The sequence below is a fragment of the Branchiostoma floridae genome, chromosome 13, assembly GCF_000003815.2.
Source record: "Branchiostoma floridae strain S238N-H82 chromosome 13, Bfl_VNyyK, whole genome shotgun sequence".
Lineage (NCBI taxonomy): Eukaryota > Metazoa > Chordata > Leptocardii > Amphioxiformes > Branchiostomatidae > Branchiostoma > Branchiostoma floridae.
The window spans coordinates 22044139-22068990 of record NC_049991.1 but is presented as its reverse complement, the minus strand read 5'-3'; the positions used below and the strand labels follow the sequence as shown (position 1 = coordinate 22068990).

The 24852-nt window shown below is 45.6% G+C and overlaps 4 protein-coding genes across 4 annotated transcripts in view; 2 read left to right on the top strand and 2 right to left on the bottom strand.

Annotated features, from left to right (window-relative positions):
- LOC118429186 (lysosomal alpha-glucosidase-like) overlaps positions 1 to 9677 on the top strand; it is a gene marked incomplete in the record, with an annotated part of 26255 nt that extends 16578 nt beyond the window's left edge. Inside the window, 10 exon segments of the mRNA XM_035839638.1 lie at positions 1624 to 1741; positions 2428 to 2561; positions 2961 to 3112; positions 3878 to 4026; positions 5251 to 5335; positions 5538 to 5594; positions 6086 to 6299; positions 6505 to 6554; positions 6974 to 7126; positions 7943 to 9677. Coding sequence (XP_035695531.1) covers positions 1624 to 1741; positions 2428 to 2561; positions 2961 to 3112; positions 3878 to 4026; positions 5251 to 5335; positions 5538 to 5594; positions 6086 to 6299; positions 6505 to 6554; positions 6974 to 7126; positions 7943 to 8005 — 1175 coding nt within the window.
- Positions 9678 to 14944: 5267 nt separating this feature from the next.
- On the bottom strand, positions 14945 to 16735 carry LOC118429469. Its single transcript, XM_035839954.1, has one exon. The coding sequence runs from the start codon at positions 16242 to 16244 to the stop codon at positions 14973 to 14975; it is 1272 nt and encodes a 423-aa protein (XP_035695847.1). The 5' UTR covers positions 16245 to 16735; the 3' UTR covers positions 14945 to 14972.
- Positions 16736 to 17109: 374 nt separating this feature from the next.
- LOC118429505 (threonine aspartase 1-like) lies at positions 17110 to 20460 on the top strand. Its single transcript, XM_035840001.1, is given in 3 exon segments — positions 17110 to 17640; positions 18001 to 18206; positions 18863 to 20460. Coding segments are annotated over 3 exon segments (1596 nt in total). The 5' UTR covers positions 17110 to 17355; the 3' UTR covers positions 19968 to 20460.
- A 2118-nt stretch (positions 20461 to 22578) lies between these two features.
- On the bottom strand, positions 22579 to 24845 carry LOC118428671 (lactadherin-like). Its single transcript, XM_035838783.1, has 4 exons — positions 24780 to 24845; positions 23832 to 23940; positions 23213 to 23379; positions 22579 to 22761 (listed from the first exon to the last, which is right to left on the bottom strand). Exons 1-4 carry the CDS (start codon positions 24834 to 24836, stop codon positions 22579 to 22581), a joined length of 516 nt encoding a protein of 171 aa, XP_035694676.1. The 5' UTR covers positions 24837 to 24845.
- Between the last annotated feature and the right edge of the window lie 7 nt (positions 24846 to 24852).

Here is a 24852-nt window from a genome sequence, read left to right as displayed (position 1 = left end):
TCCGAAAGGGGACGTCCGTTCGAAAGCTGACCCGTCGTTATGACTGAGTGTCTTTCTTTGTAGCACACATGTACATCATGATAGATTGAACCTGTGACTTTAAGACTTTCTGACAGGACACCCACTATATACAAGTATCAGAATTTTCACCAGACCATTGAAGATGAATTGAGATACAGTGTAGCATAGTTATAGTATTTGACAGAAGAATTATACTGGATATTAAACAGAAATTGTTGTTAAAACTAGCTAGAGTTTTTCTTTGTATCACATGTCATGTACATCATGCAAGTTTGAACCTGATAGGACACCCGCCACAGATATCAGAATTTGCACCAGACTATAATTGTAGATAGATTGTTTCCCTGTCTGCCAGCTAGAGCGTTGGAGGCGGAATCAGTAGGTCCCGGGTTCGTTACTCGCCGTGCCAGGACCTTGTGCCCCTGGAAAAGATGCTTAACACGATATACCCACCATGGCGCTGAAGTGACGCCCACCGAGCCTCACGGCTAATCTGTCAAAAAGGGTGCCAAAAACACCTACGGATTTGCTGTGCCAACATCTGCACACTTTAACCACTAAGAGCCGTAAATTACTGTAATTCACTTTGTCTTCTCGGTACCAAACTTTCACGATCTGAAAAAAATTTAACTTGTTCTCGAAACTTAATGTTCACTGTCGTGGCAAGTGCACATAAAAAAAAGTCTGTGAATTATTTGTAATGATAAGTTCACGTCACTGTGAAAACCGTGAACATTGAAAATATCAGGAATTACAGTATTTATTTGTCTATGTCCGGCAGCGGTAAATCCGTTCCATCACCTGGCCTGGCGATCTCTGTGCGCCTCGTCTGTCCAGCACCTCGGGGTTCACTACAACCTGCACAGTCTGTACGGCCTGTTCCAAACCGCAGCCTCCAGGAAGTGAGTGGAGGGAATGGGCTGTCAATCAATCAATCAATCATCAAGGAAAACTTGAAAATAAAATGCATCTCAATCAATTTCAAGCTGAATGCAATTATGTTACTGTTCCAATTATTTCACAGATCAACTGTACAGTTACGGTAACTGTGAATAGGATTCAACAAAATCTCTGGCCTTTCGAATATTTAAAAAAAATGCTTTCTCAGCGGATCATAGCTTCACATCCCGTCCTTCAGACTCCACAACTCTCCGGTGGTTTGCATGTCGGGTGAGCAACAACAGCCAGGATTCAAACCCTCAACCTTCCAGTCTCTGGGGAGAGTCTAATGGAAATCTCAGTAAACAAAATAAACAAACTGGACCAAATACACACTCAATTAATCAACAAATTGATCAAGGATCGACAAACGAACGCTGTGTCTTGCAGCTGTTGCTGGAGGCAGGATACTACTGTGCGTCCCCACTGCAGCATCTCTCCCCACACAAGTGCTTCTTTACTGATCATCAAATGGTGCATCAATTATGACTAAACAATAGATTCAGCAAACTGTTTGTGTTTCCAGCTGTTGTAGGCGGGAGTCTGTCGGCCAAGACGCTGTGTGCGTCGTCCCAGCAGCAGTTCTGCTCATACAAGTGCGAACTGATCATCAAATGGTACAATCATGACTAAGCAATAACTTCAGTGGAACTGTTTTTCCAGCTGTTGTAGGCGGGAGTCTGTCGGCCAAGACACTGTGTGCCTCTTCCCAGCAGCACCTGTCCACACACTACAACCTGCACAATCTCTACGGACACTTCGAGATCATCGCCTCTCACAAGTGCGATTCCTTCTGATTCTCAAATCATAGTCCTGACCAGGGCTGTCTCCAGGACCCGTCCCTCCGTCCAAGGATGGAAATTTGCTTGTTGGGAAAGAAAGAAAATAATCGTCCCAAAAATCTGAAAAATATGAAACATGGAACTATTGAAAATGTTTTTTTTTTATGACCTTAAAATGACACGTTTAAAATTGAAAATCAACAACACGGTCTCCCAAACAATGAGTGAGATGGAAAAAAAGTCTAAAGCTGGAGTCAGCCCTGGTCCTGACTCAAACAATTGCAAAATTTTCTAGCATAAGATGCATGATTTCTGCTGACTGTGAATGCTGTGTAATTTGAGTTTAATGATTTTTGTGAAGTGCAATTCCTTCTCCCTTACACATTAATATATATGGTGTATGCCCACGTAAACCTTGGATCTAAAAAAGGATGCATGTAGAATGAAGGTGGACTTACCTGTGTCAGAGTGGGAGTCACTCCTGTTTGCCATGTTTGAGAACTGTCCCCGGTTGAGTACAAGACATTTTCAGACCATTTGGCTTACTGTGGGTGAAAATAGAACTATATGGTCCATGGTAAGTCGTTCATAAGTCCAAGGTTTACTTGGGAAATCGAGTCTATATGGTACAGGTCAAGTTACAAAATGCCCGATGTACATGTAAAAACACTCTACTCCCCCCCAGTGCGCTGGTGAGTATCCGCGGCACGCGGCCCGTCGTCATCTCCCGATCGACCTTCCCCAGCAGCGGGCGCCACGGCGGGCACTGGCTCGGCGACAACAAGTCTTCCTGGAAGGACATGTACTACTCCATACCTGGTGAGTTTAGATTCCTGGAGAATGTACTACTCCATACCTGGTGAGTTTAGATTCCTGGAAAATACACATCATTTTACTCCATACCCGGTGAGTTAGGTTCCAAGACATGTACTACTCCATACCTGGTGAGTTACATACCTGGAAAATGTACTGTTCCATTCCTGGTGAGTTAGATTCCGGGACATGTACATGTACTACTCCATACCTGGTGAGTTACATTACTGGAAAATGCACTGCTCCATACCTTTTGAGTTTCCTGGCATATGTAAAGCATCGATATGAAGCTAATCTGTCAAAAGTGTGCCAAAAAAGACACGTCATGGATTTGCATGGTTTGCCAATGTGCCCAAATCTGCACATTTGCCTCCAAGAACCATAATTTTTGTGTGTGTTTTTCAGGCATCCTAAACATGAACATGTTTGGCATCCCTCTGGTGGGTCCCGACATTTGCGGTTTCGGGGGCGACACGAACGAAGAGCTCTGCCTGCGCTGGCAGCAGTTAGGGGCGTTCTATCCCTTCTCTCGCAACCACAACACGCTCGGAGCAAAGGTACGGCGTTCCTCACGGCATCCGCCTTTCTCTTCCAGGAATCCTGAACTTGAACCTGTTTGGAATCCCGCTGGTCGGGGCGGACATCTGCGGGTTCCTGGAAAACACAACGGAGGAGCTGTGTCTCCGCTGGCAACAGCTGGGCGCATTCTACCCGTTCTCTCGTAACCATAACGACAGGCCAAATAGGGTAAACTTCTCACGTAGCCATAACGACCGGCCAAATAGGGTAAACTTCTCACGTAGCCAAATAAGGTAAATTTCTCACGTAACCATAACGACAGGCCAAATAGGACAGGACCTGGTGCACTTCTTAATATGTTATCAAACGATCGGCCAAATAGGGAACACTGATAGAATGAGACAGTGTACTTTCAATTTGATAACAGTGCTAATGTGCAGTGCAGAAGAAAAATCAAATCCAGAGAAAACAACTTTGCAACAGACCTGAGTCAGATTACAGATGTGCCCTATGAGGCAGAGACTGTCATTCTCGTATAGGACTATTTAGTCATAGCCGACACTGTAGGGCTGATGCCAATATGATTTTATCATTATCAATTTTGAGTGAAGGAGGCCATATGGCATATGTAACATTTTTAAAAACTGAGGCTGCAGTTTTTTTCACTAATTTCGGTCCTATGCAGTCTCAGGAGCCGATAGTCTGGAGCACAGACACCCAGAAGGCCATATGTAACATTGTTATACAGTACACAGAGACTGCAGATTTGGGCTAATGTCAGTGCTGTACATTGTACTTTCCAGTCCCAGGAGCCGATAGTCTGGAGCGCAGACACCCAGAAGGCCATCCGGTCGGCGCTGCTGACGCGGTACTTGCTGCTGCCTCACCTCTACTTCCTCTTCCACCGCGCCAGCAAGATGGGGGAGGCAGTTGCCAGGCCGCTCTTCTTCCAGTGAGTTGGCAGTTATTAGTAATGCATGCTGCTAAATTTACAAAGTGTTTGTAAAAATACTGAGATGAAAAGAATTGAGAATTATTTCAAAATTTCTTAGTTTTCTACGAAGCATGAAGAGTCTAAGGAATGATGTGATCCATTCTGTAACAAGAATCTTTCCATACAATTTCTGACTCCTGCCTGTAGGTACATGTACACAATGAGAAACTCTAGCTACAAGGAGTAGCTCTAGGTACCTGAATGCTCCGTCAACGTTGATATCTAAATTCTAATCGCCCAAAGTTTATTTTTATCCTTATTTATGTGAGGTACATGTAGCACAGTGTTACTGGTAACTTGCCTTGACAAGATCTTACAATAGACTATAGCATAGTGCATGTTTTATCCTATACACCCAGGTACCCCATAGACAGTAACACCTGGGGCGTTGATACCCAGTTGTCTACTGTATGTTCATGTAGCTGTGTTCTGTACACCCAGGTACCCCACAGACAGTAACACCTGGGGCGTCGATACCCAGTTTTCTACTGTATATTAATGTAGCTGTGTTCTGTACACCCAGGTATCCCACAGACAGTAACACCTGGGGCGTGGATACCCAGTTTTCTACTGTATATTAATGTAGCTGTGTTCTGTACACCCAGGTACCCCACAGACAGTAACACCTGGGGTGTGGATACCCAGTTTTTTACTGTATGTTAATGTAGCTGTGTTCTGTAACACCCAGGTATCCCATAGACAGTAACACCTGGGGCGTCGATACCCAGTTTTCTACTGTACTTTAATGTAGCTGTGTTCTGTACACCCAGGTACCCCACAGACAGTAACACCTGGGGTGTGGATACCCAGTTTTCTACTGTATATTAATGTAGCTGTGTTCTGTACACCCAGGTACCCCACAGACAGTAACACCTGGGGCGTGGATACCCAGTTTTCTACTGTATGTTAATGTAGCTGTGTTCTGTACACCCAGGTACCCCACAGACAGTAACACCTGGGGTGTGGATACCCAGTTTTCTACTGTATGTTAATGTAGCTGTGTTCTGTAACACCCAGGTACCCCATAGACAGTAACACTTGGGGCGTGGATACCCAGTTTTCTACTGTATGTTAATGTAGCTGTGTTCTGTACACCCAGGTACCCCACAGACAGTATTACCTGGGGCGTGGATACCCAGTTTTCTACTGTGTGTTAATGTAGCTGTGTTCTGTAACACCCAGGTACCCCACAGACAGTAACACCTGGGGCGTGGATACCCAGTTTCTATGGGGCGACAGCTTAATGGTCACACCTGTACTGGAGCAGGTAAGAATGCATGGCGCTTTCCTGACAATGTTTGGTCAAAGATCTCTAGATGTTTTAAGCAACATTATGTTTGTTAAGCCTACCAGTTTGACTGTTAGTAGTCACGTTATGCTCAGTACAAGTTTTTTTTCAGCTCCCTGCATGTATGTGCCTCAAACTGTATCTCTTTTGGTTTGAAAAGATGTTGTTTTCCCTCTTGTAGGGTGCAACCAAGGTGACAGCGTACTTCCCCAATGACACCTGGTACGACTTCTACTCCGTAAGTCTTCTTCTTGTTTTATTTTTGATTAGCTGAAAGTCTTTGTTCAGTGTGATTTTAACCTACAGACACCCACTTGTGACCATAGATGTAGATTTCTGAAGCAGTTGACTGTTGTACAGTGTCTCTCCCTGCTTTAGGACTAAACATGACCCTATTGACCTTGACCTTTGTTGTGCCTCCACCCTCCTTCTTCCAAAGGCAGGCTAGCAGTTCCTGTAGGACAGAACATGACCCTATAGACCATGACCTTTGCTCTGCCCCCCTCCCCACAGGGAAGGCCAGTAGTTTCTGTAGGACAGCATATGATCCCATTGACCTTGACCTTTGCTGTGCCCCCCTCCCCACAGGGCAGGACTGTAGTTCAGAACATGACCCTATTGACCTTGACCTTTGCTCTGCCCCCCTCCCCACAGGGCAGGCCATTAGTTCCTGTAGTTCAGAACATGACCATATTGACCTTGACCTTTGCTCTGCCCCCCTCCCCACAGGGTAGGCCAGTAGTTCCTGTAGGACAGAACGTGACCTTGGATGCTCCCCAGGACACTATCAACCTGCATGTTCGAGGCGGGGTCATCCTGGTTACCCAGCAACCGGAAACGACAACCACGGCCAGCAGAAGGAACCAGTTTGGGCTGGTTGTGGCGCTGAACCGGACGCTCGACGCCTGGGGAGGGCTGTTCTGGGACGATGGAGACACTCTCGGTCAGTCCCAGACTTTTACATACCATTAGATTGTCACCATTTAATGAGAAAATGTTATTTCCTATTGTGAGTAAGTCCATGTTCAGAAACATTGACAATGGGATACAGTTGTTTCAGTATTGGGTATGGGATGAATGTTATTATTTATCATTGTACTAGATTTGTGATTGACACAATATAAGTTTTTATACATTTGTGTTTGCAGACACAGAAGGAAAAAAGGAGTTCACCATGATCAAGTTCTTCTCATCAAGGGTGAGTGGCAGGGTTGTGTGTGTGTGAGAGGGGGGGGGGGGTCTAGCCTTATGTACAACTGCTCTATGTTGCTGTCATCATCATAATCATTATCTGGTCATGTTGGTTGCACAGGTAAGCGTGACTCAGTCTCCCTCCATCCATCCTCCATAGTCTGTAAGGAACAGTCATAGCCTTAATACATATTGTGTTTGGTGACCAGCTCTGTCCTGCCACCTGCTACATAATGTAATCAAACACCACAGGGTGTCTGCTACTTTACCAGTAACCATGGTGGCAGCCGTCTGGTCCAGGGGGCTTCCACAGTACCAGTCTGTGGTACATGTAGGTTTGAATGAGCACAAGTACAATGTGTTCTGGCTTTTGATACACAGAGCATACTTACGTATAAAACTTATCTCCCTGTGCCCCCGCCCCAGAACACCATCTCATCGCAGGTCATGATGTCAGGGTATCCGGGCACCAAGGACATGACCTTGGGCTCCATACGCGTGTACGGGGTCGCACACAAGCCGCACACCGTCATGGCCAACAAGCAAGCTGTGGACTACAGCTATGTACAGGACGCACAGGTCAGGTCACTGGGGGTCAAAGGTTATGTGTTACATGACTAAGGGTTAAGGGTTATAGGTCAGGTCACTAAGGGTTAGGGGTTATGGTAAGGTATGGTATAAAAGCTCACAACATTATGGCCAGCAAGCAGGCTGTGGACTACAGCTATGTACAGGACGCACAGGTCAGGTCACTGGGGGTCAAAGGTTATGTGTAACATGACTAAGGATTAAGGGTTATAGGTCAGGTCACTAAGGGTTAGGGGTTATGGTAAGGTATGGTATAAAAGCTCACAACATTATGGCCAGCAAGCAGGCTGTGGACTAAAGCTATGTACAGCATGCACAGGTCAGGTCACTGAGGGTCAAAGGTTATGTGTTACATGCCTAAGGGTTAAGGGTTATAGGTCAGGTCACTAAGGGTTTGAAGTTATGGTAAGGTATGGTATAAAAGCTCACAACATTATGGCCAGCAAGCAGGCTGTGGACTATAGCTATGTACAGGGCACACAGGTCAGGTCACTGAGGGTCAAGGGTTGTGGGTTAGGTCATGAAAGGTAAATGTTTATGGCTCAAGTCACTGTGGATTAAGGGTTACATGTAATTATGTAGGTTTTGCACAGAAGCCTCACATTGAAAATCACTTTGTGGACTACAGCTATTTACAGGACGTACTGGTCGTGTCACTTAGGGTCAGGGGTTAAAGGGTGAAGGGCTAAGTTTTAAGGGTTCTGGAGAATCCAGAATACACATATCAGTACAGGTAAAATGAAAAAGGTTGTAATAATGATAGGATGTTGTACTCACATTGACTGAAACTTTCCTGTTTTTCTGCAGATGCTGAGTTTGAACAACTTGACCCTGCCAATGTCCCAGCCGATAGAGGCACTGTGGGCATGATCTCCAGCCTGAAGACTACTGTAAATGTATTTAATTTCGCAGTAGCGGGAAGGACTTTTCGCGGTGGTTTTTAAGTTCGCGGTAGCACCATGCACTGTAGTCTCTTACTGCCATGGAAAAAATGTTCACGGTGGTTTTAAGTTCGCACTGAAGCGGCCACCGCGAAAACCACGAACGTTAAACCACCGTGAAAGTTTCTGCATTTACAGTATTCACACTGCTACCACTTTTATAGTCTGCATGTTCCAGAGCTAGGACATGGCCAGGGTGCTGACAAGTTTCTGTCATTCTGTTATGTGATGGAAACTTGTTTCTGATGATGAATGTGGCCCTTTGGGCTAAGGGCCTCATTCCACAAGACTGCGATTATGCTGTGACTTTGCTGCAAAACTCAGTTGGATTTGAATAACCCTTGACTGCATGATAATAAGGATTGTGATATCACGCAAAATGTATGACAAATCATGAAAAGACAGCAAAGCACGCAAAGCGTAAAATGATTTATTTTTGTCTATAGAATTCCTTGAGCGCTCTGCCAACTTGCTCACAGCAAGGTCGCAGTCCTAGTGGAATGGGGATGGAAGACTGTGGGTGGGGGGGGGGTAGGGGACAATTTGCTTAATGACAAGTATTAATGGCTTATTGGTCGTTCGGTGTAATATAACCAGCTGCTGCCGCGCCGTGTGCCTGCAAAGCTGGTGTGTTATGCTGAACGGCGGTTATACCGGCTATATAGATACAGACAGATACAGATACAGATACAGAAGTATTATACTGTCTAGCTCCTCAGATTTATAGTCAGCTAGGCTCTGGATCTGGATCTAAAGTGCAATTGAACTGGCAACTGATGAAAAGAGAATTGAGGTAGATAAGAGGATCCTTCTGATCACTATTTTCATTGATTTAGTTTGTATGGAACAAATGTCAAGAAGACATTATTACACTGAGTGTAAACGTAAACCTAAGTTAGTGTCACCGTAAAAATGTACATTTGTGAAGTGTACCGTGGTTATTCACCAGAAATATTTTTGGCAGTGTTTAAGTGTTTTAAAAAGGAGTAAACTCATATTGTCAAATGCAATGTGAGGCCATCGTGTATATGTAAGCCTGTGTACCTTTATTTTGGGCACCCAAGATGTGACTTAAACTGTATATGGCAGAGACTGTCTTTCTCCAATAGGACTGTTTAGCCATAGCCAAAGGTGCACAGCTGATGTGAGTTAGAATATGGTTAATATTGAATGTTGGAAGCCATATTGACAATCTCCCTAAGCTTGATATGAATTTGAATATTCGTTCAATGTTTTAGATATTCCAGCATTATCAAAATATGTATATTTTTGGTGAAAATCAATGTTGTATATGTCTTCCCCTAAAAATACAGAAAAAACAATTTTGAGACCCTTTGACAATAGGTAGTATACTAAATTTGATGGGTTTTGGAAGCCTTCAGTTGACTTGTCTAGAAACCAGTCAGTGATTCCGGATTGAAGAGTATCTAAAGAAGAAATTTAATTATATGTATATTGTATTAACGTATGATTTGAATGATTCAACAAGCACAACATCTAAACTTTTTGTTTCTCAGAGATTTTGTGAGAAGATTTCTTTGTGATAATAGGAAATTGTTTTAGAATGATTTCATCATTCAATGATCGAAAAACGGACTCCGGATGTCAAAAACGTGACAAATCGATGCTGACAGAAGAAAAGTTTTCCACTATCTTACGAGACTTTTGTATTTGTCATTCGTAGCTTGGGAAAATGACAGCTCAGAGACGACGGTATTCTACCGGTTTCGACTTTAATTTATCTTTCTCAAGAATTTCTCGAGACTTCTGTATTTTGCTTTGTCACTTTGTGTGTGCACTGTATCAAGAGGCTGATTTGAAATGTGAAGAAAATCTAGTTTGTGCCAAATAAATACCGTAAGTCCAGTGGGCATATAAGTATTTTCTATAGAGACACAACGTTCTTTGATGATTGTATAATTGCCATGTGATAGTCAACATCAGGTACAAGACAAGAATCCGTGACTAGTTTTGAAATTGGTTTGGAAACAGCAATACGTCTCGAATGCTTCCATTATAATCTTGTTGTTATTCTGTACGTTAGGGTATAAAAAAACAATTTCTCCCAGATCACTCCAGTGTCACTGACGAAAGATACTGGATGCTATCTGCAACGTCCGACCATTTTCAAAATCATATCCAGTTGCTCGAGTAACTGCTTTTTGGCGTATCGTATTACCTGGCTGTCTAAACTTCATCGATGTGTTTTAAAGGGTAGATCTATGAGAATAGATGATATTCCAAAGCTGCTGGTAGCTTGAGAAAGACAATGCAAACAGTTGATTGTAGAGGGTACGAAATACAGTGCATGTAACAGTAAATGATGTTTTTCATAGTTACGTTTTGTCTGTATGAACATATCAGAGGAGCCCGTTACTGTAAGTTGTACTTTGATGGCGTATTTTTGTTCTTTTATGCCATAGTCTTGTACATGTACACGGACTGACATGGACTTTATACTTATGATTATTGTGTGTTCCAAGTTTTGAGCTGTGAGATTTGAGTATGGAAAATGTACCTGGTATGATTATACCCGAGATCTTGCTTTACACTGTAAGTTGATATTGTCCGTATCAGTTAAAGAATATTGTTTTTCTTAAAGGAGCTTTCATCAACAGTTGATGAAAGCTCCTAAATGGTTTCTTCTGTGGCTGATTTGCTGTAATGTTGCAATGGGAAATACAGGCTTTGAAAGCGGGGTGATGTTTCAGCGCCTTCATTTATGTTGTTGTTGTTGTTGTTGTTGTCCTCATTTAACGTCTATTATTTCGCTAGACGTGGTCTCTTGGTGCTGGGTAACACATGGTTCGCTTTTGAGTCAATAGTCTCTCTTGGTATTTAACTCTTGGTTCCTTGTGCTTGAGAGATGTTGGAGGAGTTACTAGGAGAGTACGTCGAAACGGTGTGTACTCTCAATGTACTGGGAGAAGGCCATGTACATCTGTTTGTTGATTCCTTCTGACAGGTCTTCTCTCATTCCAGCCAGCGTGGTGATGTCGGTGTCTCTGCTGTCCCCTGCTGTGTTGTATGTCTCATAAATGTTCTCCACTTCTAGCAGCATGTGTTGTCTCTCCTTTTCATAGCGAGGGCAGTGGTACAGGAAGTGGTTGGTGGTCTCCACAGCACCGCAGTTTGTGCAGCTAGGTGAGATTTCAGGGCTCATCCAGTTTTGATAGGAGTTAAGTCTGGTGTGGCCGCTCACTAGCTGGTTGATGATGACTTGTGTGTTTCTTCTTCCCAGTGTTTGTCCCTTCTTCTTCATGTTGGTGGCAATTTTCTGCATGTGTTCACTTCTTGTGTTCAGCTTGGTCCTTCTGTTCCATCTCTCATGTGCTTGTGACTCGATGTGTTTCATGGCTTGTTGTTTTGTCCAGGATGTGTGGTTCTGGCAGTTTCTTGCTTCCTCTGCTGCTAGCTTAGCTTCTTTGTCTGCAATTTCGTTACCAGGAATTCCCATGTGTCCTGGGCACCAGGTGATCTGTATGGTGTAGCCTTTTGATTTGAGTATGCTGAGTTTGCTTCTGAGTGTGTTTATCAGGCTGTTGTAGGCTTCCACTTGCTGTACCCCTGTCACTGTTTCAATCGCAGATTTGCAGTCGCAGAGGAGGAGTATCTTGTTTGATGTGGTCGGTCTTCTGGTGATGGTGTCTATGGCTAGGTGTAGTCCCTCAAGTTCCCCTTCGTAGTTATTAGATTTGCTGGCTACAGGTTTGCGTACAGCGTATGGCTCAGAGCATCCCCAGTTTTCATACACAACTGCGGCGCAACCAGTGGGCCCAGGGTTTCCAAGGGCTGAGCCGTCTGTGAAGATGACTGTGGTGGGTACGTTATTGCTTGTGATGTCTTGTAGTATGGTCAGGATTTCCCCTCGTGCCTTGTCTTTTCCCCCGGTGGTGATGGTTGTAGCTGTGAAGGACCCAATGATGCTGCCCATGGTGAAGGGAGGAAGTCTGGAGTCGTAGTATGGCTCTTTGTCAATCATGCTTTCTTCCATCTCGCCCTTCATTTCATTGAGTCTGGTCTGTAGGAGATGGAGTGGAGTTCCGATCTGGATGTCTGTCTTGTGTGAGTTCATGTTTGTGATGGCGTCGAAGATGGGGTTTCCCGTGTGTTTGGACTTCATTCTTAGATAGCTCTGGGCCTGTCGGCATGTGAGATGGATGTCAATAGGTGGGATGGCGGCTATCGATTCAAGGGCCTCAGTGCTTGTTCTCTCGAGGCATCCAGTTGCAGTGAGCAGTGCCTGTCTCTGTATAGGAGAGTAAGCCTTCTCCAGTCTGTCTTTGGCAGCGATGGTGCATTCAGAAGCATAGTCTAGGATGGGTCTGACCAGAGTTGTGTACAGTAGAATGTGGGCTTGTTGAGAGGGATTCTTCTTAGCTTGTGTGACCTTGCTTACAGCTTTCAGGGCTCTGAAAGCCTTCGCCTTTGTCGTCGTGATGTGTTTGTCATAGGTGAGTTGTTGGTCTAGTGTGACTCCTACAAGCTTGAAGTTGTCAACCACTTTGATGCTCTTGTTGTCAACTGTCAAGTCCTCTATCTCTATGTCATCTGCTTGTGGAGGGGGGAATATCATGGCTTTAGTTTTGCTCTGTTCAATCTTCATGTTCCAGAGTGGGCACCAGTTGAGGATGACTTTGGAGATGCCGGCCTCTACCTCATCTTTTACTGAATTGGGATCTTCTCCAGACAACCAGCCTGCTGCATCATCTGCGTACTGGAAGTTATCCAGGTTTGTGTCTGCGTAGGCGTCAGCTGTGTATAGGTTGCAGAGTGTTGTGGAAAGTACCGCCCCTTGGGGGATGCCAACTTTGCTCTGTTGTGGGGGTGTTGTTATTGAGTTGATCCTGTAGCTGGCTTCTCTGTTCTTGAGGAAGGAGTTTAGATAACACAGCATCCTTCCTTTGATGCCCCTGGTGATGAGCTTGTACAGCAGCCCCTCCTGCCAGACCCGATCGAAGCAAGCTTCATAGTCAGCAAAGACAGCTACTGTTGTTTTGTTTTGCCTCCAGCCTTCAGTGATATCCTGAGTAAGTCTGAGTACCCCATGTGAAGCAGTCCTGTGTCTTCTGTAGGCTTCTTGGGTGTGGGAGAAGTGATTGTTGACTTCAGCCCACCATGTCAGTCTGTTATTGATTACTCTTTCCATGATTTTTCCTATTACGCTGGATAGGGTGATGGGACGGTAGGACTTGATCAGGTTGTAGTTCTCTTTGCCGGGCTTGCGTATAAGGACTTTGGTGTCTTGCTTCATTTGTGTAGGTAGTTCGCCATGCCTCCATATGCATTGTAGCAAGAAATGTAGTGCTTCTGTGAGTGCCTTTCCTCCTTTCTTAATCATGACGGGGAGGATGCCTTCGATGGGGCTTGGAGCTGAGTTACCATTCATCTTCCCAATTGCTGCTTCTACCTCTTCCAGTTCTAGGTCATAGTTCAGGGGGTCTTCTTGATCGTCATCTTCTTTGACTGCTTCTGTCTGGTGTTTGATGGATGTTTCTACTGCATGTGAGACGTTGTTTTTCCAGTGTGAGAGATCTGCATTCATTTCTACCTCAGACGGGGCGAATGTGTCAGTAGCAACCTGTGCGATCTCTTGGTCAGATGTGGCAACATCTCCATTGGGTAGATTCAGTGGCTGTATGACAGATTTTGCGTTATTGTTGAGATGTGTTTTGATGGTTTTCCAGAAAGATTGAGGTTTTTTGGGGTCCATGCTCTTTAGTTGTGCCTCCCAGTGTTTGCTTTGTGCGTCTTCATCCATCTGTTCAAGGGTTTCTTTTTCCTTCAGGTACTTGTTGAGGTTGTGCGTATCTCGTCTTCTGCGGAATTTTCTCAATGCAGTTTTTGTGACCTTCATTTGTTCCTCAAGCGCAGGAGTCCAGTGTCCTTTACTGTGTGTGGTTATGGTCTTCTTGTTGATGATCCCTTCTGTGCATTTGTTGAGAGTGTTCTTGAAACTGTCGTACATGTCAGATACATTGATGTCTGCAGGCACTGTCTTCTTGTCATTGTCTTCTAGCCAAGTCTGGAATTGCTCATGTGTGGTCTCCCCCCATTTCTCCCAATCCACATTTCTGAGGTCGTATCGCTCAACCTTTTCAACTGGGGTCTTCGTTCCGACTTGCATAGTGATGAGGTGATGATCCGTTTTCAGTTGGACTTCGGGTTGCACTCTCCATCTTTCGACCAGTTTCATTGCTTGTGAGTTTGTGATGGTGAGATCTATGACGCTGTTCTCTCTTGTTGGTCTGAAGTCGTTGATGGGATGGAGGTTGTGTGTTAGCAGGAAGTTGTTGAGTTGGTGCCCAAGTTGGTTGTCTTTTTCATCCCCCCATGCTGGGTGCCGGGCATTGAGGTCACCACATAGGATTAGTGGTCTCTTGGTGGATAGGAGGGATTTTACTGCATGTGTTAGTTCATCCATTCCCTCTTTGTTATCGGGTGGGACATAAGCTGAGATGAGTGTGAAGTTTGCTGTGTCTGAGTATATGTTCACCGCTGCTATGTCTGCATGTGTGGTGTTGTCCAAGTTTATCTCCATCATTTTGACATGTTCCTTGGTAGCGATGGCTACCCCTCCTCCTCTTTTTGTAGGTCTGCTTTTGAATATCCAGTTCCAGGTTTTCAGGCATTGGGGTCTGTCCGTTTTGTTCCATACCTCTGAGAGGCAGAGTACATCTATGTTCTGCTTTTTGCACATTTGTTCAACAAGTGAAGATGATGTGTTGATGGACCGGATGTTGACTTGGGCGATTTTCATGTTGTCGGTTGTAGAGGTCTTTTCTCGTGAGCTGGTGGGTAGACTTGTTGATGATGTTGCTTCAAATGTGTAGTCGTGAGTAGATAGGATTAGGCATACAATCGTTGCTTGGATAATGTATTTCTTCATGCCTTGGTTACCGATGATGCCTGAGGTGTCGTTCTTCCAGCCTCTGCTTGATTGCCTGGAATTCTCGACACCTTGGGTCGTTGGCAGAGTGTGTGCCACTGCAGTTGACACACTTCGGTTTGCAAGGATCGGGGTGTGCTTTGTGCCCTCCGCACCTGACACAGCTGGGTTCCTCTTTGCACAGTCTGGCTATGTGTCCAAGCTTGTGGCAATTGTAGCACCTGATCGGGGTGGTCTTCTTGCTTCGGTAGGTTTCAACTGTTATAGTATCCCCTCTTATTGTCAGGGTTTGTAGGAAGAGATCGTTAAGTTGCCCAAGTGTAGCATCAACTCTTACAACCCTTAGTGGTTTGCCAGTGTCTTGATAGCGGTATCTGTGTGCCTTGACTTGGATGCTAGTTTGTTTGAGTATGGTTTGTTCAATTTCTTCTTCTGTTGCTTCAGGAGTAATGTTCTTGAGGATTGCCCTTTTTCCGTATGATTGGTCTGCTTTATGGCTTGATAGTTGTTCGCTATTGGCGTTAAAGGCACCGTCTTGCCAGGGTTGCAGTAGGTCTTCTGTGGCTTTAGAGTTTTTGCAGTGAACAGCTATACCCCCTCTAGGGAGTAGGTATGCGAGGTCGATGTTGTGGGCACAGTGTGGTTTGTTTCTGGCAATCTCTGCAATGATCTTCCCGCTGTTTTTGTACTGCTCAGGTTGGGGTATCCCATCAATCAGCACAATGTGATTAGAGAGATCTTGGATATGGCTATCTTTAGCTGTGCCTTGAGTATTCACTTCTTTGTGTGGGATATCAATAGGGTGGTATGGCTTGTCATTCAGTTCTTGTGTGATACAGTGTGCACAGTGGAATGGTTCTTTGTTTTTTGTGAGGAAGTCACATACCTTGTAGGATAACTTGGCACATGTGTTATGCCACCATTTGTCACAAGAGTCGCAACAGATCCAACGCCCTCCTTCTGGGTGGTCACATCCACATACACAGTCTTCCTCGTCAGCCTCAACTTCTTCTACTGGTGCTAGTTTTTCTACTTTCTTAGTTGATGTTGTTGGTTTGCGTGGCAGTGTGTTGCTTCTTTGAGTTGGTTTGCGTTTTTCAGCAGTCTGATCTTGGCTATCTGATTGCTTCTTACTCCTATCTCTGAGTGTCCTGTGGTCTCCTGGCTTTCCCTGAATGTTCTGTTTTTCTTGGTCACTGTTTGCAAGGTCAAGATCTATAGGGTCTATGCTTTGCTTTCCTTCGTTTTCTTGTTTCTTTTTCTGAGCTCTTGTATACATACCAGACCAAGGAAAACCAAGATGGCGCCTGCTTGGCCTGGGTTGGCTTGGGTTTGTTGTTATGGTAATTTCAAAATGGCGCCCTCCCCATTTTGACTCAGCTTCCACAAATATGTAGCTATTGCTGACTAAAATAGGCAAGCCTTACTGTGGTCAGGTCCTACTGTAGCTCCGAGGATTCTGTGGCCAGTCCGTCCTGTTCGGCAGAGGAAAATGAACTTTGGTATGGTAGCTTGGTGGATACGGAGGGTTGGCTTGGGTAGTTTCGAAGATGGCGCCCTCCCCCACTTGGTCCGGCGTCAGAAGGATTCCACTGTAGACTGTAAAAAATGTCCTCTTCTCTTTCATCAAAGACCCCACTGTGGCTCTGATGTGTTGTTGATGCGAGTACACTTATTTAGTGAGAGAGAAAACCGTTCAAAAAGCCTTCTTTACGCGGTAAAAGGCTTCGAAAACGGGAGCTCTCCAAACAACGTCCGCACACTCCAAGCACTCTCGTTTTCACTCATTTACACCAATAATGTGGAATATAACTATTGGGTCTGTGTGGTTGGATAGGGCGTCCTTACTTCATATATATATATGTATATATATATACCTACTGTAGCCAGCTGAGGCACTTACAATACATTCATTACTAGTAGTAGATTTACTGATTGCGATTGTTGCTGTAGATATTTACCATGATCCAAATGTTTTAACATTAAACTAAGAAAGCGGCTTTCTTTTCTTGAGTGTACCAGCCAGGACAGAGTGCTACTTTGGTTCGTCTGGAGTACTTTACAATGTATCTGAACAACTGCGACATTATTTGGATAATTATGTACGTCATAGGTCAAGGGTCAAAGTTGAAAACAAGATGGCGGTGAAACAATGAATTTTTCCGTTCCGTTGATGATATAGAGAAGAATTTACCTGAACCGCAAAGACTGTAGTACCTCCGCGGTCAGGAACTGGAAGTTGGGTAGCCCACTGTCGCTCCTCCGTCGAGCACGGCTTCAATGTATCCGTCTATCTTGTTTTTGAAGCAGTTCACAGTGTTCTGGTAACGCAGTTGGACACAGTTCTGACACTAAAAGCTTGACTTCTCGCCCTACTCCTTGCGACCAGGATGTCTGCAGACGGTGGTCTCGGTGTGGTGGCGGTGCACCTGGGCACGGGGTACCACTCCGTGAGGGAGGCTCCTGTGTACGCCCGGGCGTGCCGCGCGGCTCTGCGGGCGGGGTTGGCACGACTCCGGGCGGGGGGATCGGCGCGGGAGGCCGCCTGCGCCGCCGTGGCCGCGCTGGAGGACGCCCCCTGCACCAACGCCGGCACCGGAGCCAACCTTACGCTCGGCGGGACCGTGGAGTGCGACGCCGGCGTCATGGACGGGGAGACCCGCCTCTTCGGCGCGGTACGTACGGGCATCATTGTAGCTAGCCTCTACCAGGCTCCATGGTTCGGCGGTCTATTAAATTTTGTAGAAATTGGACAGATAGGGGAGTCAGTCGGCCGAGTAGAACCATTATCCCAACCGGACCCCTATTTGTCCAATTTCTATCGAATCACAGAGCCTGGTAGAGGCTACAATGTAGCTTTCAATAGCACTGTAACCTACTTGCACCCCATAGACAGAGGATGATCAATGATGATGTAACTTATAAGCCACAGGGGTTTAATGAAAAGTCTGGGCTGTCTACCTGGCCTGACGTGATAGGCTACCGAGATCCCCCCATTTTCATTACAAAAACCCTGTGTTGTACCCCTGTTTCAGGTTGGAGCGGTTAGCTCTCTCCGGAATCCCGTTCTGGCTGCACGGACCCTCCTGGAGGAGCAGTGGGCCGGTCCGATGACCCTGGGTCGGGTTTCGCCCTCAGTGCTGGTGGGGAGGGGGGCTGAGAGCTGGGCCAGGCAGCGCGGCATCCAGGGGGCTGATGGGAAAAAACTGGTCACCGAAAAGTCTGCTGCAAACTACAAGAGGTATTCACCATTTTCAAACTTCCCAGAATCCATTGCTTCAGGATTCAAGATTATGTCAGTTGCTCTCACTATAGTTTCACACGCTCCTCCACAGCGTCCTTTAATTAGTGGATTCCATATAGTTTTATTTGTGTATTGGTTGAGCCCACAATCTAAACCTATGGCTTCTTCGCGGCGCTGGGTACGAGCGTGATAGTTTCAGCATGCAAAAGCTATAGGTGGGACAAGCTAAAACCGTCATTGGGAGGATGGCAAAGCACATAAACTAATGAGTTGTCTAGCAAATATAGTACTACAGTAACTGTAACAGTTATTAGGGTTGAAAAAGTTGAGGCGGCTCATCACTTTTGTGCGTAACACACCAGCTTCTGTATCTATATTGCCAGTATAACTGCCCTTCGGTGTAACACACCAACTTCGCAGGCACACACACCAACTTTGCAACAGCTGGTTATAATACACTTTACACTGAACGACCCGTCACACCTAACTTTTGCACATCTATCTGCAAGCGTTCTTTAAAGCTATCCAGAGAAGATGCCCCTACTGTACTTGGTGATAACAAATTCCACTTACGATAGTTCTTGGAAAATACGAATGGGAGAATACAAATGGGACCCAGTTTGTATCAGTCTTTGTGAAACTCCATTTTCCAGGTACATGGAGAGGCTGGCAGCTGCAGAGCAGCGCAGGAAGGAACGCTCAGACTCACACAAGAGGAGGGCTTCAGCACAGCACGGGCAAGGGGCTGGGAAAAGGGTGTGTACTAGGATGGAAGTACAAGGTCAAGGTGATGAACATGTCTTACAAAGTACTGCCAATAAAGTAGAACTGGGTCAAGGAGACAGAAATGTCTTACAAGGAACAAGCAAGGATGTCTTACATGTGCTGGTTCAGGGTCAAGGAGACGGCAACACCTTGCAGGATACTTGTACTTCGGAGGAAGGAGGGTCCTTCCAGGGTGAAGGAGATCTGGGCAAGAAAAGAGATGAAGACATCTCAGACAAAGGGAGGCTGTCGAGCATTTCAGGTGAGGCAGGGACAGGTGTGAGTTCTGGAAGGGCAGGCAGGTTTGACCATGGAGAACAGTCACTGGTGCACTCCAAGTCCGCTGTACAAGACTGGTCAGACTCGGACATCCGATTGGACACTGTCAGGCCTGTTGCCATGGATACGAGTGGGGACATCCGATTGGACACGGTTGGTGCCGTTGCCATGGACGCGCTCGGTAACGTGAGTGCGGCGGTGTCGAGTGGCGGGCTGGCGCTGAAGCAGCCGGGCCGGCTGGGTCACGCTGCCATGTACGGCTGCGGCTGCTGGGCAGTGCAGGAGAGCCCCCTGTCTGTGGCCTGCAGTACTACAGGCTGTGGGGAGCACATCATGCAGACCTTGCTGGCGAGAGAGTGTGCGGAGTCTGTCCTGCGAGGGGAGGACACAAACCGTTCCTTAGACCAGGCGCTCAAGTCCAAGTTCCTTCATTCTCCCTTCCTTAGAAACGTAGATAAGAAAATCGGAGGCGTTATTCTCCTGAGATGTGAAGAGGTCGAAGGTGAGAGTGACCCGGCTGTGGAGGTCATGTGGGGTCACACGGCGGACAGCATGTGTGTCGGGTTCATCTCCACACGCGACGACAGGCCACAGGTCAGGATGTCACGTCTGCCTGCAGGTCAGAGGTCAGGCCAGGCCGTGGTGACAGAAGGTTGTTTTGTGAGGTGATCCCAGAGGTCAGAGGTCAAGACAAGTAGAGGTTTTGTTGAATAGAATACTTTTGGTGATAGAATACTGTTTTGTGAGATGACCCAGCAGGTCATAGTTCAGGACAAGCTGTGGTGACAGGTTATTTTTGAGATGACCTAGCAGGTCATAGGTCATGCAGGACAAGCCAGGTGACAGATTTTTTATGACCTTAACATCAGAGGTCAGGACAGCTCGTGTTGACAGAGGATGTATCTAAAGATATTATACACCAAGAGTTTTATCATGTATTACATGAAACTGCGTATTGACTCAATGATTGTCTTAACTTTGCAAACATAGAATTTTTTACTTCGTTTAAAATCCATCCCATTGTCTACAGTGTCAAAGCAGCACAAAGCTTCTTCTTCGTCTTAACATTAAAGAAATTCATGAGATTCAGACTGAAGTGCAGTAGGCCATTACTATATAAGTTTCAAAAGTAGAATCTTGTTAACAAATTAAATCATGTGTCAAGGAAAGACTGTGATGCGTTTCTGAAAGTATATAAAGGCGAAAAAACTGCTTACAGCACAATAAATACGCAATTACCATACAAAAATTAATTGCCATTATGAAGACACGTGAATGCAGCAATGAGTCGTAAGTGCCAGATAATCTGTGTCGCCCCCCGTCTCTGCTCGATGTCGTATGGTAACTCCTGGAAGAATAGCGGTACCACTTCGTTGGTACCGCTAATGGAGATCCCAATAAAACAAACAAACAAACAAACCACGACTGTATACAGCTTACTTCACTTTTCTTGAATAGAAAAAGTCTGGCTCCGAATCTAAGTTGTTGACTTTGTCCAGCAAAATGGAGTGTAATTTGAGATTTTTCAAGTCACCTATGGCCCATTGCTGTAGTCACGTGTCTCTTATGTCACGTCCCGGAAGTAGCAGTAGACAGGTCCATTGAGTCAGCCGAAAATTTGTGACGTCTCAATTTTCGTTATGTGTTGGTCATGTAAAGCTTATTAATAATAGCCTTCATTCATACTGTTATTTTCATATCAGTGCTGGTCAGATAAACTTCCAATCGTCACAACTTCGGTAAACAACAGGTGGAAAATCCAAGTTTCTGCTTTTGATTGTCACAAACGCAACTGAAATGGTGAACAAACATTGCTACATTTGTCTACTAGAGCACAATCTGTGGCACTAGGAAACTTATAGTGGCAAAAGTAATCATTTTCAATACATTAATTCGTATTTAAATTTCATACTGGCACACCACTCAATTGTTTATGGTACAAATGTTGACTACCATATAGAATAATTAAGCCTAGAAACTGGAAGGTAAGTTGAAAATTTGCATTAACAATGAGCTCTACTTTACTGACCACCATGATAGTTCTCAACGTTTACAGACAAAAAGTAGATTACTCTCTTCCTAACGTCACAAAACCAACATATTACAGGTAAAGCGGAAGCATTTATCTTCCAATGTCTCAGAACAAGAAGTCGGACCCAACAAGTTAGCATTTACTCATTATATCATTCCTTAGAATCGCTATGAGAGTCTTCCTTAGATTAGAGTAGAATCATGCTACACCGTTCTCCATTGTCATTTCTTGTCGTGTTACATGCACTTGCAAGTAGCCTCCAAGCAGAAATTTGCAATTAACTTATTACTATGTTAGTAGATACCAAATTATAGACGGTCTTTCTTCCGGATGAGTACCAAACTTATGTGTAAAGAAACGGCGATTACAAAAGATTTTATAACGTTATCGTTTAATCATCCAGCATGGCAGACACTGCTACTGTAACAGTAGCTCCGTGGGACATCCCAGTATCTCCATCCTCACAGCTGCACGCAGCCCCTGGTGCGTTAGAGGGTGGAACCGGACATGCCGCGTCGTCACAGGCGAGTCCAGGAAGTTGTACACCGGCGAGGACCGGTCATAGTTCCCTTGGAACACCTATAGACACAGGGGGAGGAGCTAGGGTCATTTCAAACCGTGGAAAGGGCATTTGTAGGAATTGAAAGAAGTCCTTGTGTTCGGATTTGAATGTGCATTATGTGGCGTCCTTCTAACCAAAGTGGATGCCGTCTTACCAACGTGACTGCTGTCTAACCGATGTGATAACCTACGTGGACTCCGTCATACCTATGTTACGTCCGTCTAACCCATGTGGTGTTTATCTTACCATATGAGTCGTCCGTCTAACCCACGTGTCCATCTAGCCCATGTGTCGTCCGTCTAACCCATGTGGTGTCCATCTAACCCATGTGGTATCCATCTAACCCATGTGGTGTCCATCTAACCCATGTGGTGACCATCTAACCCATGTGGCGTCCGTCTAACCCATGTGGCGTCCGTCTAACCCATGTGGTATCCATCTAACCCATGTGGTGTCCATCTAACCCATGTGGTGACCATCTAACCCATGTGGCGTCCATCTAACCCATGTGGCGTCGGTCTAACCCATGTGCCGTCCGTCTAACCCATGCGCCGTCCGTCTAACCCATGCGCCGTCCGTCTAACCCACGTGATGTCCGTCTAACCCATGTATCCGTCTAACCCATGTGGTGTCCGTCTAACCCATGTGGTCTCCGTCTAACCAATATGTCGTCCGTCTAATCCATGTGATGTCCGTCTAACTTATGTGTCGTCCACTCATGTGGTGGGTTATTAGCTACTTGTATCAGGAACTGTAACCGTAAGTACCTTCTCGGAGCCGTCTGTGCCGGCGTACGTGGTCCAGGTCTGCCCGTCCGTGCTGAAGGACAGCTTGTACGTTATCGTCCACCGGTCAATCTCCGGGCGGCCCTGGGTGATGACGCCATACACTCGGCTCTCCTGGCCCAGGTCTACCTGGAGTTACACACATACAAATTACGTCATAAAAATGTGTAATGACGCCATACACTCGGCTCTCCTGGCCCAGGTCTACCTGGAGTTACACAGGTACAGCTTACGTCATATAAATGAGTGATGACGCCATACACGAGAGTCTCCTGGCCCAGGTCTATCTGTAGTTACACAGGTACAAATTACATCATAAAAATGGGCGATGACGTCATACACGAGAGTCTCTTGCAGGTACAGTCTACGTCATAAAAATGTGTGATGACGCCATACACCCGGCTCTCCTGCAGGTACAACCTACGTCATAAAAAATGTGGCAGAGCCCTGCAGGGCCCTGGGTAGGAAATGTGACGTAGGCTTTACACGGGGTACAGCCTACGTCATCAAAACAGCGTGTCGATTGGACTTCATGACCAAAACCTGAAACAGATTAGACATTCAGGTTATAAACGTGTACCTTCAGCCACTCCGCTTTCGCATTTACTCTCCTCGGTATCCAGTTCCCGTTGATACCAAACCTGGCTTTTGCAGGCGCCCACCGGTCACTGAAGTAGGATGATGCAGTGATGCTGCTGTCCGGAATATCGCCGGTTGACATGCCCATGCGCCTGGTCCGGCAGAAATCTGGAGATGGAAATACGGTCTGGTTTAGAATTTGTTTTGTATTTGCTTTTGGACAGACGGGGACAATGTGGCACTGCACTCGAGTTTTGTAACATATATTAACAGTGCCACATACACAGTACAGACAGAAGGTATAAAGATAGTCTTTTACCTCCCCGACCGAAGTCAGGTACCCCTTTTTTACACCTGGGTGAAGTGAGGAACATCGTGTAAAGTGCCTTTCCCGAGGGCACAGCGTCGGGGGCACGGTGGGGACCTTCTAGATTTCGAGCCGAACACTCTACCAGTTACGCCACGCCCGACCCCATTGGTTTAGAATCCTGGAGGAGGGAAAATGCCTGGATCGGAAGCTTAAGAAGTCGTTCGGAACTGCGTTTTTGTCGAGGTTCCTATTCCATCTCTTTAACAAAACCCAGCCGCAGCCGCACGTGAGCCCTGAGAGTAAATCTTACCAGCGAACCGCTCCTCTTGCCGGGTGGCCGTCTGGTTCTGATGGGAGGACAGATCCTCCAGGGCGGCATCCTGACAGGCCTCCATGGCAGCAAGCCGCCTTTCGAATGCCTACGGAACATGGCAGGAGTAGGTATTTCAACGATAAAGAAATAGTGAAAATCACGGTCAACAGCCATTGATATTCATTACCTTTGGTAATCATAAAAAGCAGGAATAATAGATTAATTGAATGTTTCCAAATCATTCTCTCTGTTGCTTTGTATTGGACTGTTGTCACATATCGTTACTTTGTTACATTGTGTCCTTCGACAGTGCTGGTGTGCGACAAGTCGGCCTATATTTTGTGACAAGCCGCTACGCTCGTGGAAAGATGGCGACTTTCCCCTGACACGCTCGTGAGGCCACAGCAAGTGAATTTTATGGATGACATCCTCTGCAGACGGCAAAAACAGTGAGGTATTGCGAAATTAAACAAGACGGGTAGAAAAAAAACAAGATGGCTAAATTTTCCAAATATACGCAATAAACGTTTAAAAATTAAAGCGACGAAGCATTGTATCACAGCCTACAAGCCAATTATTTCTGTATTCAAGACGTGAAATGGTGTAGTAAAGGTGGCACTAGTGTGGTAGACTGGTATCAATTACTGACAATTGGCAACTACACTCCATATTCCATATTGGGGCCAGTTTTACAACTATCTAACAAAATTTTTAGTTTCACTTCAGTCATGGCTGCCTGGCTAGTGTCACTTCTACAAGTACATGTACAACCATTAGCCTACAACACAATATATTTGCCCATTTTGATATTTTCTCGTCATCTCCGAAGAAAAAAAATTCTTGTATAATTTTCTGAAATCAGGCAAAAATTAATGCGCACGTTGATGTCATCCATTAAATTTACTTGCTGTGGCCTGATCAATACAGACACAAATACGAAGCTACCTTCAATTCCGCCAGGTGGAAAACCGAACTTCGCATAATCTTGATCTCGGCATGCATCCGCCTCCATCAGTCC

Coding starts and splice junctions, on each gene's coding strand:
- LOC118428671 (XM_035838783.1), bottom strand. CDS start 24,836: ATGCATGCCGAGATCAAGATTATGCGAAGTTCGGTTTTCCACCTGGCG. Junction 23,941..24,779: donor TCCACCTGGCGGAATTGAAG/GTAGCTTCGTAT, acceptor CATGTTCCGTAG/GCATTCGAAAGGCGGCTTGC. Junction 22,762..23,212: donor CGAAAGCGGAGTGGCTGAAG/GTACACGTTTAT, acceptor GTGTAACTCCAG/GTAGACCTGGGCCAGGAGAG.
- LOC118429469 (XM_035839954.1), bottom strand. CDS start 16,244: ATGTATACAAGAGCTCAGAAAAAGAAACAAGAAAACGAAGGAAAGCAA.